This window comes from Lepus europaeus, chromosome 9 (assembly GCF_033115175.1).
Source record: "Lepus europaeus isolate LE1 chromosome 9, mLepTim1.pri, whole genome shotgun sequence".
NCBI classification, from domain to species: Eukaryota; Metazoa; Chordata; class Mammalia; order Lagomorpha; family Leporidae; genus Lepus; species Lepus europaeus.
Genome location: NC_084835.1, coordinates 23,255,907 through 23,273,734, shown reverse-complemented (window position 1 = coordinate 23,273,734; position 17,828 = coordinate 23,255,907). Strand labels below are relative to the sequence as shown.

General features: G+C 42.5%; 1 protein-coding gene across 1 annotated transcript in view; it reads left to right on the top strand.

Moving 5' to 3' along the window:
* The window catches only part of PRKAR2A (protein kinase cAMP-dependent type II regulatory subunit alpha), a 59,973-nt gene extending 43,139 nt beyond the window's left edge, over positions 1-16,834 (top strand). Inside the window, exons 7-11 of the mRNA XM_062200821.1 lie at positions 3,770-3,871; positions 4,033-4,107; positions 9,999-10,064; positions 12,453-12,594; positions 13,059-16,834. Coding sequence (XP_062056805.1) covers positions 3,770-3,871; positions 4,033-4,107; positions 9,999-10,064; positions 12,453-12,594; positions 13,059-13,192 — 519 coding nt within the window. The 3' untranslated portion in view covers positions 13,193-16,834. The remainder of the gene's footprint in view (positions 1-3,769; positions 3,872-4,032; positions 4,108-9,998; positions 10,065-12,452; positions 12,595-13,058) is intronic.
* Positions 16,835-17,828: the final 994 nt, after the last annotated feature.

The following is a 17,828-nucleotide window of genomic DNA, read 5'->3' as shown; positions in this document are numbered from 1 at the left end:
ACCCATCTGTCAACAGTTGTTGAAACTACCAGACAGAAAACTAGCAATGATACAGACTTAACACCATGAACCAGCAAAATCTGATTGAAATTCCAGAACACTGCACACAACAACAAAATATATATTCTTTTTAAGCCCATGGAACATTTCACCAAAACACAGCGTATCATGCAATATAAAGCTTAACAAATCTTGAGGAATTGAAATTAGGCAGAATGTATTCTCTAGCTACAATGGAATAGAAACCTGCAGCAGAGAGATACTGAAAATCTCCAAACACTTAGAAATTGAACGGTACATTCTTAAATAATCTCTAAGTCAAAGATAAGGTCTAACTGGAAGTCTTAAAAGTCTTAAAAGACACATTCAACAGGACAGTGGGTTAACGCCCTGGCCTGAAGCGCCAGCATCCCATGTGGATGCTGGTTCGAGGCCCGGCTGCTCCACTTCCTGTCCAGCGCTCTGCTGCGGCCTGGGAAAGTAGTAGCAGATGGCCCAAGTCCTTGGGCCCCTACACCCACTTGGGAGACCTGGAAGAAGCTCCTGAATTCTGGCTTCAGATCGGTGCAGCTCCTGCCATTGAGGCTAATTGGGCAGTGAATCATTGGATGGAGGACCTCTCTCTCTCTCTCTCTCTCTCTCTCTCTCTGTCTCTCCTCTCTCTGTGTAACTCTGACTTTCAAGTAAAATAAATAAATCTTTTTTAAAAAAGATACATTGAACTATAAAACTTCTTGTCTGGTGGCGGGGGTATTAGGAGTAAATAAAATGGGCATAAGAAAATCTTGGCATAAGCCAGATGCTCATAGAATGCTGGCCAGCAACTCCCCATGGCGTGGTGCTCCTCACTAGCCCTCTCTGAGAATTCTCCCATGGCTCCTGCCCTAGCTTTCTTCTTCCCATCCTTATCCTTTGAAGTCTTTTCTTCCCTTCCTTGCTGTCTTAATTAAGGCCAATGACCCATCAAGATGCTCTTCTGCTTTTTGTTCTGCTGCATTCACTTGCTTCGTAATCTCAGACTCTCCCAAAGCTTGAGTATCACTTCTAGAAAAGTAGCTCCCAGAGGATCCTCTCCATCTGGACTTCTTACTCATGCCTGGGAAGACCTTGGAAATGCCTAATGAAGCGAAGGTCAGGTGGACTGGGTATTGTCACTGAGTTTCTCCACTTGGATCCTGTATTCCTTCTTCGACAGGGAATAGCTGCCACTGTGGGCACTAGTCAGTTTCCGCTCCTGCTTGAGTGGAAGTCAGTAGAAGCTTCCCTAAGGAACACTTGTAGTTACAAGAGGGGGTGGCACTCCTTTTCTCTTCAAACTTTCAGGTTGTTTGCTTGCCTCTGAGCACCCGCTGTCTCTGAAAGTTCGTTCTGCAGTGCTCCACTGGGAGCTCCCCAAAGGCTGAGTTGGTGTCTGGTGCTGTTTTGTTGTTGTTGTTGTTTTAACCTCCCATAGCCACAAAAATTGGCCTTGCATGATATGAAAAGAGAGTTCTGGGAAGTGTGTGAAAACGTGCATAGGAGGGATTGGAAAATGAATGGATAAATCTGCAGGATACTCTGGGATTGGCTATGTGGTACAGTGACTTAAGCTGCCTCTTCAGACACTGACATTCCATGTTGGATTGTGCTTGTTGGAGTCCCAGCTACTTTGCTTCTGATTCAGATTCCTGCTAACTGGAAAGGTAGCGAATGATGGCCCAAGTACTTGGGTTCCTGCCACCCACATGGGAAACTTGCATGGAGTTCCAGATCCGGAGTCAAGCCCCAGCCTTAGAAAGCATTTGGCAACTGCACCAGCAGACAGACGATCTTTTCCCTGCTTTCTCTACTTCTTTATCACTCTGCTTTTCAAATAAATTTTTAAGAGATATCTGTTGTTTTTTCTCCTTAGTTAGAATGCAGCTTGCTATTAAAATTATTATAATCTTTTTAACATTATGAATGGATTTATAAATATTATTTTTTACATGCCTATTCAAGCATAAGGAAAGGGACTTTATAATTCTCATTTTCTGTCTTAATTGTTCTCTTTCCATAACATTCCTGGCCTAGATTGGCCCAGAAAATACATAGAAACTGAATTCTAAAGATAATGGAATAATATTGCAAAGTATAAAAGTAAGATTTTATCTCTTTTTTTGTTTTGGACAGGCAGAGTGGATAGTGAGAGAGAGAGATAGAGAGGAAGGTCTTCTTTTTGCCATTGGTTCACCCTCCAATGGCTGCTGCGGACGGCACATCTCGCTGATCCAAAGCCAGGAGCCAGATGCTTCTCCTGGTCTCCCATGCGGGTGCAGGGCCCAAGCACTTGAGCCATCCTCCACTGCCTTCCCGGGCCATAGCAGAGAGCTGGCCTGGAAGAGGGGCAACCGGGATAGAGTCCGGCGCCCCAACTGGGACTAGAACCCAGTGTGCCGGCGCCGCAAGGTGGAGGATTAGCCTGTTAAGCCACGGCGCCGGCCTTAAAAGTAAGATTTTAAATAATACATCCTTATCCTTGACTTCAGAAAAGCCATGGCAGATGATGCAACCACAATAGAGCAACTAGAGATTGAATGGCTCTTTCCAAGTATATTGGGGGAAAATGGGACAGCATCTGCCTAAGTACCAGAAAGCAGACCTTATTTGTACAGCCGTGTAAGTAGGGAGAGTAGGAGTCTACCACTGCCCACACTAGGATTGTGGGTGACTTCTCTGATTATGTGAATGAAACGTGGCACAGGATAGGACCTGGGAATTCTAACAGCTATTAGAAAATGAGCCAGTGAAACCCATTTAGATGTTGCAACCCAGTTGTCTGTTATGTGTTTTCTCTACCCCACAACTGCTCCAGCATCAGGAACCTACAGTGAAATAGGCCCTTACTCCCTTGCTGCTGCTTTATTCTTCCAGCCTTTAGGATATTTTTATAGTTTCCAAAAGAAACCTTTCCATTCTTGACAGCCTGTATTGGAGAAAAGCAATAGCTGAACTTGGGTACAAATGACTGTTTACCCATTTAGAAGCCTGAGACTACGCAGTTAACATTCTCCTGTCCATGTGTCTCTCCACACATATGTTCACACATGTCTGGAAAGTATCTGGCTATAGGTAGCTCTGATTTACTGTCTCCTAATCAGAATCTATGACTTACTGGGGTCAAGGTACCTTTTATATGCCTGCCTTCCATTTTGAGTATCCTCCCCTATCTTTTCATTAATTTAAATACTCATTTTTCAGATCCCAAATTTATATTTTTGCTACAAAACTATCTTCAATCATTCCTGCTTACTGTGATCTCCCTCCCATCTCAAATTTTTGTGATGCTTGCCTTCTGTAATTTCACCTAGTGTATTTCATATGCTGCCTTGAACTGTAGACTTTTTATTCCTGTGTGTTTTGTATTGTCTCATGATTAAGATAGTAAAGTCCTTGTACTCAAGAACCATCTAGTTTTTTATTTCTTCCCTTTTTTGGGAGGCTGTCTGATTTTAAACAATGTCTGTGAACTCACAAATGTTTGGGAATTCTTTGTTTTGTGGTCTATTTGTGACCCACAGGTGGCACCCATTGAACACTAGATAGCAAGCAGCAGTGTGTGGGGCATTTGTCTGGCTTAGGCTACAAGTCTGTTTCTTCCATTGACTACTTTGAAATTGAAGTATCATTAAACACTCAGTTGACACAGCAACTTGCATAATCCTCTAACAATTGATGTGTGCCAGTTAATTAAACCGTGGACATTGTCTTACACAGGCATTTACTAGATTTTTCATTTTTTTTCTTATAGGACCGGGTGACTTTTAGAAGAATCATAGTGAAAAACAATGCAAAAAAAAGGAAGATGTTTGAATCATTTATTGAGTCTGTGCCCCTCCTTAAATCACTAGAGGTAAAATCTATTTGAGTAAGAGTCTTTTTATGGTGGGGAGAGAGAAGCTATCTGTTACTAAGTTTTCAAATCATATTATTCTAGCCCTTTTCTGTGCTGTATAAGTAATGTAACTTTCAGTTAAGGTCTTTTCCTTATGATTTGTATGTCCGTTGTTTCAGGTATCGGAACGAATGAAGATTGTGGATGTCATCGGAGAGAAGGTCTATAAGGATGGAGAACGCATAATCACTCAGGTGAGCAGAGGCCCTGCCCAGCTCCTTTCCTGGAAGTCACCACTTGAAAACCAGTGCATCACTTTTGTCTCATTAGATGTCTGTGAGTTCCCAACAGTGGAGGGACCAGGTCGTAGCACCTGCAGAGTGCTTTGAAGACCACTGATGGTCCATCTGATTGACTGGTGTAGATCTCTTGCTTCCATTCACTTTTTTTTGTTTTAGCTTCTTATTTTTTTTTTTTTAAGAGAGAAAGACTTTTTTTTAGTTACTATTATTTTATTTGAAAGGCAGAGTTAAAGAGAGACAGAAAGAGAGGTCCTGCAATGCTGGTTCACTCCCCAGATGACCACAATGACGAGGGCTGGGCCAAGTAGAAACCAGGAGCCCAGAACTTCTTCTGAGTCTCTCACATAGGTACAGAGACCCAAGCACTGGGCCATCTTCAGTTGCTTTCCCAGGCGCATTAGCAGGGAGCTGGATTGAAAGTGGAGCAGCCTAGACTTGAACCAGTGCACATATAGGTTGCTGGCATCACAGGCAGCGGCTTTGCCCACTGTGCCACAACACAGGTCCCATTTTCTACCTTTTGAGACAAAGATATCTTCTGAGCTAATCCCAACATATACCAAAATCCTTCAGTGATTAACCAGATCTGTAAGATGACTTCCATGTCTTCTTTGTGCCTTTTTCTCATGTTATTTTGGATACTATAAGAATTATCACACGGTGAACTTGGCAGTTATAATAAGTGCTATCTAATAATTTTCTTTGTCTGCTGTTTGTTTTTTGTTACTTTATTTATTTATTTATTTGAAGGGCAGAGAGAGACAGAGAGATCTTCCATCAATTATTTCACTCCCAAAATGCCTGCAACAGCTGATGCAAGGGCAAAGCCAAGAGTCTGGAGCTCAATCTGGGTCTCCCACATGGGTGGCAGGAACCTGACTACTTGAGCCATTACCGCTGCCTCCAAGTGTGCAGATTAACTGGAAGCTGGAATCAGAAGCAGAGCTAGGACTTGAACCTAGGCACTCTTGATAGGGAATAGAGGCATCTCAAGTGGTGTCTTTACCACTACACCTAATTCCCATGTTTGCCTTTTTAATTGTGTGTAACTAGTAGTGGAGACTTTTCCAGATAAAAGCTTCTCTGCCACTCTGACAAGAGCACTGCGGGTGATCTGCTTGGTCTGGGTTGGAAGTTCTGCTTATCCTGGAACCCAGTGCTGGGAATAAGAGAAGGAAAGCTTCAGATTCATCAGGCCCGAGTCCCTAGCCCCTGGGTCCTGTGGGCAGAATTGGCCCCACCAGAATCATAAGGACTAATCAGACTTATCAAAAAATAGGAGAGAGAGGGAAGCTCCCACTGAAGTGGTAAAGAACTAACAAAAATGTAGTCTAATCTTAAGTGACATCTCTGAATGTCTGTTTTCTAGTTGCTGTTACTGTTCATTCTCAGAATTAGAATTGATTTGATTGTATAAGCAGTAAGATAGACAAGTAGGACCAGACAGGAAATGATAAGTAGTGAAATAAAAGGAGCATGGGAATGACAGTGAGAACATAGGAAAGAAAGTAAATCCATGTGGTCCCACTGAGGAAATGCCATTTGAGCTGGACTTAAAGAAGTGCAACTTCAGCAGTTGAGATCAGAGAAGTCTCAGGGCAAGAGAATATGAAGCACAAAGCACAGGTGGGTGCTGCATGTCAGGACAGGCGTCTTGGCATGGTAAGAATGCAGGGCGAGTTGCAGAGATGGGAGATGTTAACTGATCACATTTGTTTCTGAATCTAAAATGCTTTAAGTAATTTTCAGAGTCCTCCGTTTTGTTCTGAAAGTTCTAGACCTGTGTCTCTCACAGTGGATTTTCAGAAATTACATCAGGAGATATGAGAAGTCTAGTGTTTTCTGGGATATCTGTGCCTTTGAAGGTAGGGATGCTAAGTAGTGGCTCAGAATGGACATAAATTAAGATTATACCCACTAGTGGGTGTTTGGCACAATAGTAGAGATGCCACTTGGGAAACCTGCATACCACATTGGAGTGCCAGGTTTTGAGTCCTGGCTGCACTTACATTCCAGCTTTCTGCTAACGTATACCCTAAGAGGCAGCAAATGATGGTTCAAGTACTTGGATCTCTGCCACTCATAAGAGAGACTTGGACTGAGTTCCAGGCTCCTGGTTTGGGCCTGGTCCGGCCCCGGGTGTTGGAGAATTTTGGGTACTGAACCAGTGAATACAAGGTCTGTCTCTCTCTCTCTCTCTCTCTCTCTCTCTCTGCCTCTGCCTCTCTGTAACTCTGCCTTTCAAATAAATAAATAAATCTTTAAAAAAAAAAATGGTTGTATCACTTTGCATTCCCAATTACAGTATATGGGAATGCAAAATGAGCTGTATCGTCAGCAATACTGGTATTAATTTTTTGTTTGTGAGCTTAGAGTAGTTAAGTAGTGGTGGGTATGAAGTGGTATCAGTGTGACTTTGCATTTACTTAATGTCTAATTATGTTGAGTGTCTTTACCTGTGATTCCTCTCCATCCATATATTTTCTTTCTGTGATGTATCTTTGTAGATCTTTTGCTCTTTTTAAACCTGGGTTGTTTTAGGGCCGGCACCGCGGCTCACTAGGCTAATCCTCTGCCTTGCGACGCCAGCACACCGGGTTCTAGTCCCGGTTGGGGCACCGATCCTGTCCCGGTTGCCCCTCTTCCAGGCCAGCTCTCTGCTGTGGCCAGGGAGTGCAGTGGAGGACAGCCCAAGTCCTTGGGCCCTGCACCCGATGGGAGACCAGGAGAAGCACCTGGCTCCTGCCATCGGATCAGCGCGGTGCACCGGCCGCAGCTCGCCTACTACGGCGGCCATTGGAGGGTGAACCAACGGCACAGGAAGACCTTTCTCTCTGTCTCTCTCTCACTGTCCACTCTGCCTGTCAAAAAAAAAAAAAACCTGGGTTGTTTTGCCATTTTTCCTACTGGATAGGTTTCCTAGTCTGCCTTGTCTAGGAGTTCTACAAAGCCATAACAGACAGTTTAGATGGAATATCTATCACTGGACAGCCTGAAAGACAGGAAATGTTCCAACTCAACGAGGTTTTTTTTTAGACTTTTTTTTTTTTTTAAAGATTTATTTGTTTACTTGAGAGGCATAGTTACAGAGAGAGAGAGAAAGCACTGGTTCACTCCCCAAATGACCATAATGGCTGGAGCTGAGCCCATCCGAAGCCTGGAGCCAGGAGCTTCTTCTGGGTCTCCCATGCAGTTGCAGGGGCCCAAGCACTTGGCCATCTTCTACTGCTTTCCTTGGCCATCAGAAGGGAGCTGGATCTGAAGTAGAGCAGCTGGGACTTGAACCAGTGCCCATCTGGGATGCCAGCGCCATAGGCAGATGCTTAACCTAATATACCACAGCACCAGCCCCCTGACCAATTTCATGAGGTTGGATGTAGGGCAACTACCCAGCATAAGAGGCACAAAATGCACAGGCATCCCTTTTTAAAGCTATAGTTTTCACACATTTGGGACAGTTAAGTGTACTGGGACTGGATTAATTCAGAAATATCAGTTTCAGTTGTATATGGTGCCCATTTGGGACTCAAAAGACATCTATGAAAGCTCAGAAGTATGGGATCTCACTGAAGACATCAGACCTATACAGAGTTGAGAGTACATGATTAACATTGAACTCTCTGGTGTAGACGGTCATTGCTCCAGGAGATGTTAACAGTGAGGGCTCAGAGACTGTGATGTGGCTGAAGGCCTCTCCTCCTGTATCTGCCTGCCTTTCATCTCTCTCCCGCCTTTCTCAGATCTCTCAGTGAAGCTCTGTTGTATACAGTCGTCAGCCCCTCCCCCAGTACTCCAGATCCTGCATTACCTACTCTGTTCTTTCCATGTAGCCCTTACCACCTTCCAACACAACAGTAATTTACTGATTCATTATCTCCGTTGTTTATAGTTTGTTTACCCTCCAAGACTGTAAGTTCCACAAGTGTAGGAATATTTGTTTTCTTTTATTTGTTCACTGATAAAACTGGATGATTGCTTAGCACATAATAAGTACTTAGTAAATTATTTATTGAGTTACCTGAATAACTGCTTCATCCAGGTGGTTTAAAATGAAAGTAAGTTGGGTTGGCATTGTGGCATAGCAGGTAAAGCTGCCGCCTGCAACGCTGGCATTTCATATGGGTGCCATTTTGAGTCTGGCTGCTCCACTTCTGATCCAGTTCTCTGCTAATGGCCTGGGAAAAACAGGGGAATATGGTCCAGGTGCTTGGGCCCCTACTATCCACATGGGAGACTCAAGAGAAAGCTCCTGGTTCCTAACTTTGGCCTGACCTAGCCCTGGCCATTGCAGCTATCTGGGGAGTGACCCAGCGGATGAAAGATCTCTCTCTTTGTCTGTCTGTCTGTCTCTCTCTCTCTATTAATTCTGACTTTTGAATGATAAATAAAACTTTAAAAATAAAATAAAAACAAGCAAATGAAAGCCTGAGATTCTTAAGTTGTATCAAAGCACTTCCCTCACTGAGGCAGAGCCTTGCAGATAAAACTGTCCTCTTTTTTTTCTAGTGTTTATTTATTTATGTGAAAGGCAGAGTGGCACGAAGAGACAGAGAGATCTTCCATCCTCTGGTTTACTTTCTAAATGTCCACAACAGCTAGAGCTGAGCCAGGCCAAAGACAGGAGTCCAGAACTCCAACGGGATCTCCCACTTGAGTGATAGGAACCCAAGTACTTGAGCCATCATCTCTTGCCTCCCAGGATGAATTAGCAGGAAACTAGATCAGAACCAAAGCAGCCAGGACTCAAACCGACACTCCAGTTTGGGATGTGGGTATCTCAAGTGGCAGTTGAACCTGCTGTGCCATGACACTTATTCCATGCTGTCCTTTGATATCTGTGTTTGATGATCAAGATTATCTCCAGACCTGTACTCCAGGAGTAGTCAGGAGTCAACTTTACACTGCCTACAGGGAAAGACAGAGTGAGACAGATCTTTCATACTCCTGTTCACTCCTCAAATGGCAGTACGGTCAAGGCTGGGCCAGGTCAAAGCCAAGAGCTGAGAGCTTCATCTGTCTCATGTGGGTGCAGGGGCCCAAGTATGTGGGCCATCCTCCACTGCTTTCCTAGGCACATTAGCAATGAGCTGGATTGGAAGTGGTGCAGCATCACAGGCAATGGTTTAATGCTGGCCCCATGTCTACAGCAGTCTTTTTTTTTTTTTAATTGAATTCATGTTTAATAATTATAGGCACTGTGCCCCTTCTCCTCCTGCCCAGGCAGTAGCAGGGGTGGTGCAAGGGCTGGACGTATGCAGCAAGGACAGCAGTCCCAGAGTTAATTTCAGAAAATAAAAAAGGAGCCCAGGGACAGGTGGTGCTACAGCTGTTTTGACTACTGTCCTTGTCATACTCTTCAACATAAGACCAACATGAGTAGTCAGAAATGCAATGCTCTGGGGGCCAGAGTTGTACTGTAGCCCATAAAGCCACCGCCTGCAACACTGGCATCCCATATGGGTGTCCATTCGAATCCTGGTTGCTCTACTTCTGATCCAGCTCCCTGCTAACACACCTGGCAAGGCAGCAGAAGATGACCCAAGTGCTTGGGCTCCTGCACCCACATGGGAGACCTGGAGGAGGCTTTGGTCTGCCCAACCCTGGCTATCGTGGCCATCTGGGGAGTGAACCAGCTGATAGAAGATCCTCTCTCTGGCTCTGCCTCTGCCTCTGCCTCTCTGTAACTCTGCCTTTCAAGTAATAAAAAAATAAAATAAAATAAAATAAAATAAAATAAAATAAAATAAATAAATACAACTTAGAGCTCTGGCAATGAGGAAAGGATGTATTGCTGTGTTCCTCTTCAATACTCTGCATGACTGAGCTTGCCTCTCTTTTTTCAGGGTGAAAAGGCTGATAGCTTTTACATCATAGAATCTGGGGAAGTGAGCATTTTGATTAAAAGCAAGGTGAGTTTATATGTGCTAGTGTGCCCGCGAAGATCTTGGTGTCACCTGTACACACAGAAAGTACTAGTTTGCTTTAAATAATGTGAAATGTGTCTACGGCCCTATCACCCTGAATGCACCCAGTCTCATCTGATCTCGGAAGCTAAGCAGGTTCGGGCCTGGTTAGTATTTGATTGGGAAACCACATGGGAATACTGTGAAATGTGTTTATCGTGTCAAACCATCTTTATTGTTTGAGGTACATGACCAACAAAGATCCCATATTTAAACCCATATATTAGTAGAAATTTAATGTATTCCTTTTTGTTTCTGCTGCTTTTGCCTTTGTTATGTAATTGTTGATACAATTTTTTCATACAAAGCAAAATAAAAGTAGAAAACCTATGATGGAAAATATGTAGTTAAAAAATATAAGTGATAAACGGGGTTTTGTTTTTTTACCTTTTTTTTTTTTTAATGGAGTGTGTTAGATGTCTCTATAATTTTGTTCAAATGACTGCAGAACCTGGAAAAGCTGTTGCTGCTATTGATGCATAACATACTGCTATTATTGATCTTTTTATATAAATAAATATATATATATACACATATATACATATATATAATTGAATTTTTGGAAACTTTAGCTGTGCTGTCAACTTTGAGAAAAGTATCCCAGTTTACCATGTTGAGTTGGCATTGTACAGAAATTAACAGCCATATTGGTCTAGAAACGTTAAACTTCATTTTTTTTTTTCCATTTGTACAGGGGTAACGCACTGTATTAAATATGTAAGGTCTTATCTACGTGGGTTTGATTACAGAACTAATAAAGTATTTTCTAAATAATGAAAAAAAAATATGAGTGATAAAAATGAAGTTAGTTTCCTCTTCAGAGTCCTGCCAGGGTAGAGCTCTAGGACAGTTGTTATTATGGCCATTAGATGAATGGGGATACCGAAAAACAGTGACCTAAAAATAGGAGGAGTGATTATTACTAGCAAATCTATCATCATTAGATTTCTCTGTTTTTTGTTTTTGTCCTGTTGAAACTATAGTTAGCTACATGTAACACTAACTCTCTCTAGGATAAAACTTTTTATGAAATACATTTAGTAAAAGTAAGGAGAATGAAAATATGATTTATCTATATGATAGCTTGATTCTTAATAAAAATAGATCTGTTTCATATTGGTTTGAAGTTTCTATGTTCTTCTTACAATTTTTGGACTACTGATATATGTACATTTCTCAAGTATTCACTGACCTACTGTGATCACAGCATAGTGCTAGGTTTGTAGGAGCAGCAGTGGCATTAACTGGGGAGTTGAAGGGCTTGTCAGAAATTCAGCCTTGGACTCTGTCTCAGATCTGCCGAGTCATAATCTGCATTTTAAGCAAGCTAACATGTGTGTGACAGTGTGATAAGTGCTCTTCTAGAGAAGCAGCTGAGTGGATATGACTATATCTGCATTTCCAGAGAATGCCACAGAAATTGAAAAGATAGCATTGGCTCAGATGCAGCACAACAACTTCAGGCCAGGACAGAAGTGTGGAAGAAGGAAAGGTCAAGCCATGTAAACTAGTTGTGTTTACTTTTAAAAATAACCCCTAAAGAGAAACAATAATCTTTCCACCTATAAAATATAAAATAAAGTAGTTCTTAAAGGTGAGATTAGTAAATTCCAAATAATTTTTTACTTAAAGTATTGTTTAGCTTAACAAATTTGCTGCAAATAATAGGAAACTCTAGATAGCAAATGCAATATAGTTATTATTTTTAAAATTTCATTACCTAAGTCTTGAAAAATGTGAAGGGCCCTAACTTAAGTGCTACAGATAGCGTGTAAAAAGAAATTTTGTCACTGTCACGTGTTTTCTGGGAAAAGTAGAGTCTCCAAGTAGCCCCAGGTTATGACTTACTACTCAAGAGAAGCATTGTCATTATTTAAAAAGACCTTGTCTTTTCCACTGTGTCTCACACGTCAGCATCTCCCAGAGGAGAATATACAAGAATACTTCAAAAAGTTCTTGAAAAATGGGATTAACATTTAAGTTCATTTTCATGCAACAACAAAAAAATGTTGGAAGCCATGGATAGCTTTTTCATAACATGCATTTTTCCATGAACTTTTTGGAGACCCATAATAGAATCATCCTCAGAAAATGGACTTTACTTTACCCTTTGAAGATACTTGGCCATTACCTGAAAGATATTAGTACTTGAATGGAGCCCCAGATAAAAGCTTACTCCTCTGATTAAACCATACTCCTGAGATTAGTCCACGGAGTTTCACATAGTAAAAGTTTCCGAAGTGCATTCCTCGGTAATTGTGTGGAGTGTGCTGAGAAGGTAATGTGAATGTGTGCAGCTGAAGTCAGCCTGGTCATGTTCTCTACCTACTACAGACTAAATCAAACAAGGATGGTGGGAACCAGGAAGTTGAGATTGCCCGCTGCCATAAGGGGCAGTACTTTGGAGAGCTTGCACTGGTCACCAACAAACCCAGAGCTGCTTCGGCTTATGCAGTTGGAGATGTCAAATGCTTAGGTAAGAAAAATCCTTTATACGGTGATAACTTTTTTCCTAACATGCAGTGTATTTTTCCATCTGTATGCTTGATTACTCCACGAGCTCTCACTCACTTCTAGTTGTAGAGAGTTTGTGGGACCAGCCAGATATGGGTGAATAGATTATTTCTGAGAACACTTCTGAACATTAAATATAGCCTGCAAGTAAGACAAATGTATAGTTTCAGGCCATATGAGAAGAGCAGTAATGGAGGCAGGTATTTCGGGCTGTTGGAGAACAGCTGCTGCTGGGCTCTACCAAGTGTCAAGTATGGATGACACTGTTCTATTGTATACCTATAGAAATAACCCTTTTTCCGTGTGTGCATATCCCAAAGTGTAACCCCTGTGGGTATCTTTAGAAAGAAGTTCATATGAGGAAAATTACTTGGATTGTTAGTGTAGAGAATTCATTCTCTCCCTCACCTCTTTTTAACAATGCAGTTATGGATGTGCAAGCATTTGAGAGGCTTCTAGGGCCCTGCATGGACATCATGAAGAGGAACATCTCACACTATGAGGAACAGCTGGTGAAGATATTTGGCTCCAGCATGGATCTAATCGACCCTGGGCAGTAGGTGTGCCACATGCTAGAGCCTTCTCAGTGTGACACCAAAACCTTCCGGTCAGCCACAGAACACACACGGAAAACAGACACGACAGAACCGTTCCTGCTGTTGCCACCGCCGCTGCCATTGCTGTGGTTATGGGCATTTAGAAAACTTGAAAAGTCAGTACTAAAGGACGGACAGAGGTTCGACCCACACCTCCACTCTGCTTCTGAAAGCCCGTTACTAGACCACTTGTAGTGATTATTCCAACCCGGTTTTCACATCTTGGTTCAGAATGGCATGTCTCTCCAACAAGTTAAGTGCCTGATACAAAGTCCAAAGTATAAACATTCTCCTTTCCTCTCTTGCTGCTACTGTTACTTTTGGAAGTTGTCACAAGGTCTGCAGAAACCCTTTGTGTAACTGTAGACATGCTCAGCCGGTCTTTCTCAAGGGAGCAAATGCTGTAGCTCTGTCTCCTCATTTATCCTTTGAGAAAGCCGACATTGGTTCACAATTGCAGCCTTGGGAGTTTTACTGTAGAGGACGGCAGCAGATGTGAGTGAGGTGTGTGCTCCAGTGGCACTGTCCTGTGTGCTGACAGCTGCACACACCACAGCGGCCTCTGAACCCACAGAGATGCCCAGGGCCCAGCAGGCCAGCTCCCAGAGCACTCATAGGTCAGTGGGTCCCATGTTGGAACAGCAAATTTGGGTTCAGCACATTTTACTGGTAGTAGAGAGCCAGGAAAGGTTTTCTGGGTTAGGGTTTTTTGTTTTCTACTATGTTTAGTAGGTTTTTGTTTTGTTCTGTTCTGTTTAACCTCTGTGCAGTTTGCATGAATGAATTGCTGTCCACTTATAAAGAGCCAGGGTCTGGAGGTGCCATTACTTTGTCTGACCCTGGGCAACTCCTGCCATTTCGTGTATCCCGTTGCCCTGCCCGCTGATGGCAGTATGTTGGCAAGAGGCTGTACTGCAGTGAGCCCTTACCTTCTGCTCTACGATTGTCGCAAAGCTTCAACAGCCTTCAGTTTTTAAATTGTCAAAAGATCTTTTTAAGTTCTCTATGGAATTCTCCTTAGACGTATTCATATATATGGAGTTTGTCAGCTCACCCAGACATTCATCTTAAAGATGAATTCTATTATTTTTAAAAATTGGCATCATTTATAATTTCAGAGAATTAAAGTTTTTCTGATTAAGATGTTGAGATAGTTGGGTTTCTAATTGTTAATCCCAGGAGAAGTTAATTTAGCTTATATCTAAAGCTTTTTAAACTTTTAATTATATCAGGTAGAATTATGATCGGTTATCCTAATTAGTTGGTATGTAAATTTTCTTTCTTCAGAATGACTTAAAATCAGATGCTACAGGGACTCCTAGGAGCAGTATAAGATTTACATATAGATATATCAAATATTGTAGCCAAATTTATATTAAATCAAGAGGCCCTTTCCAATATGATTTTCTGTTTCTGTTTAACTTGTATAACTCAATAAATCCCTAAGAGATTATATGCTGGAGCTTGGGTCATTCCTGTTGTGGATAGTGATGGAGCCTAGTCAGTTACCTTCCGTTGTCCACACAATCTACTCTCTGCTTTTACCAGGGACTGTGTGGCCAAGAAATTTCAGGAGTGGGTTGCCCACCACACCTTGATAATCCCTTACTTTTTCTTGTGCTCCATGACGTGAAAACAGAAAGACTGCGTTCAGACTGCCCTCAGTAGCCTACATTGCAGCTCTCAGAGTCATGAAAGATTATAACTAGTGCCCCAAAACAGGCAGCTAGTCCTGGGAGAGCCCATGTGGTGATCCCACATTTTCCTAAGGTTCTGCTTTCCTATGGCATAGCTTTATTATCAAATACATTCAGAAAGCAGACAAGAACCACGCGTTTCTTGTAAAAGTAGCAGCTTCACTGGGCTTCAGGAGTGACACCAGGGTCCAGCCCCAGACCTTGTGAGAAAGCTGTTTGAACACTGAGCAGATGTCCCTCCCCATCCCCCATACCAGCATCAATTAGGGCTGGCATGAATTCCGTGCCAGAGTCACTCCTGTAGGCTTGCAAGGCATGGGCCTTCTCATCCAACCTCCTCACACATCCAGGTCTGGTCTTTCCCTTCACAGAACTCTCCTTGTTGCTTTTCAGAGTAGAATTTGTCAGGTTTAAGTTCTCCTGTTCTAACTACTGATTGACATATGGATCATCAGTCTAGACCTTGAGGAGGCTGGGTTCTAGCTTGAGGAAGGGAGACTTTAAAGAGACCAGTGTGAGTCAGACAGGACATAGCCATTAGCACAGTGCCAGGACCTGACAGCGTTCCAGTTCTCACTGAAGCATGAGGAACCGAAGGTGGCAGGTCGAATTCAACTCAGGGCTGTGGTGTCCACGTTACACCAGGCAAGCCTTGCACTGATGGTTGGTCCCCATAGGAAGGAGCATGGATTGGGAAGAGATCCCTCTATTAACTGTTTTATGTTGTTCTCTTATATTGGTTAGGGCTGCATGCCCTCTTTTATGGCTTTGCTGCTGTTTTTGGATGGTAGAGCAACTTTCTGGAAACCCTGAGGTCCAATCTGAAGTGTCTCCTTCTTTTTGGCCCCTAGCTTATCCCATCCACTCTTCTCAGAAGGAATGGTTCCTGTATTCTTGTCCTCTTAGTCAATATCTTCATATAGAATTGCTGTGGGTTCTCAGACCAGAGCAGAGTTTTTCTTTGAGCAGTTTAATGAGCAAATTCAGCAGCAAAGTAGCAAGAGATGGTTCTCCAGCAAGGACAAGTCACGTTCCTCCTCCGCTTGCCCAGACTCTCTGTTCATGATGGTGTAGTCAGCGAGAGGTGCCAGTGGCACCCAGCAGCACCCTGGGCACACAGCATTTCATGTCGTGTCACAGTGACAGCCCTCTCATTTAGAAAAACTGAAAGAGCATTTTGCACAGAGAAAAAAGAAAAAGACCCATGAATGTCACCTTTCATCTTTTGTTTTTAGTTGGCTGATGGAATTTTTGTTCTTGACATGCACTTGTAAACCAATCTTGCCAAGATACAAGTTGTTTTGGTTTTTCACTACAATTACCTCTTGTTCCTCCTGTCTTGACTGCTGACGTTCCTCAATGATTCTAATGTCTATTTTATGGGAAGCAGCCTTCCCATGGGTTTCCTTTTACATACTGCAGGGCTATCTTTATACTTAAAAAAAAAAAAAAAAAAAAAAAGGACAAAAACTGTCACTAACCTCATGGGGGATTTGCAGAAAAATCATTCAGCCCAATTTGAGCAAAGGGTAGATTTCTCATTGTTTTTTTTGAAGCTCATTGTAATTGTAATAAATCAAATTCAGCATTATTGTGCTACCTCAATGGTAAAAATGTTTTAAGGTCTTCGTTGGGTCCTGAGTTCTAACATAGTGTTTGAAATGTCTTTCAATTGGAATTATTTTTTAAATCATTGGGATGAATCATTTTAAACTGTTTTACACTTGTATTTTAATCTCAGAATAAGTGATTAGAAAGCAATCAATTCTTGCTCTGTGGTATTAACATATAATTAAAAATCATTAAGATTAAATCATTGTTTGCCATAAACAAGGTTGGGTTTTTTAAAAGGAAACTCTAGGGCTTGGCTTCACTCTTGGTTAATAAAGGCTGACAAATCATGTCTGAGTTTCTGGTGTAGTCTCGTGTCATGTTTGTCCTTTCCTTTCAGGACTCTAAAACATCACAGAGCCCATCTGTCAGATACACTGTTGCAGCTGGGATTTGAGGCCTTAACAGTTAGAGAAGAGACCTGAGTGTATGTATTAGTCAGGGTTCTCCAGCAAAGCAGTCGATAGGTCAGTTGTGTATGTGTGTGTACATGTGTGTGTTTGTGTGTGTGTGTGTTTGTCTGAAAAGATTCACTGTAGGGAATTGGCTCAGATGATTATGGAGATGGGCAAATCCCATGGTTTTCAGGGTGAATCAACAAGCTGGGGATCCAGGAGAGCCTATGGTTTAGTTCCAGTCCAAGTTCAAAGGCCTGAGGACCAGAAGGGCTTATGTTTCAATAAAAACCTAAAGGTAAGGAAAAAGCCAAAGTCCCAGTCAAAAGTAGAAAGGCAAATACTTTCCGACTCAAGGAAGGATCATCCCTTCTGTTTGATTCAGACCTTCAACTGATTGGATGAGGCCACTTCCATTAGGGATGACATTCAGCGTCTTACTTATTTTTTTATTTGACAGGTAGAGTTAGAGAGAGAGACAAAGAAAAGGTCTTCCTTCCTTTGGTTCACTCCCCAAATGGTCGCTACAGCTGGCACTGTGCCGATCCCGAAGCTAGGAGCCAGGTGCTTCCTCCTGGTCTCCCATGTGGGTGCAGGGGCCCAAGCACTTGGGCCATCCTCCACTGCCCTCCTGGGCCACAGCAGAGAGCTGGCCTGGAAGAGGAGCAACCAGGACTAGAACCCGGTGTCCATATGGGATGCTGGCACCGCAGGCGGAGGATTAACCAAGTGAGCCAAGGCGCTGGCCCCTCAGCGTCTTATTTAAATGTTAGTCTCATCTAGAAACACTCAGAATATTTTTAGATTTATTTATATTCTTTCTTTATATTATTTGAGAGACAGAGTTTCAGAGAGAAAGAGAGTTTTCCATCTACTGGTTCACTTCCCAAGTGACTG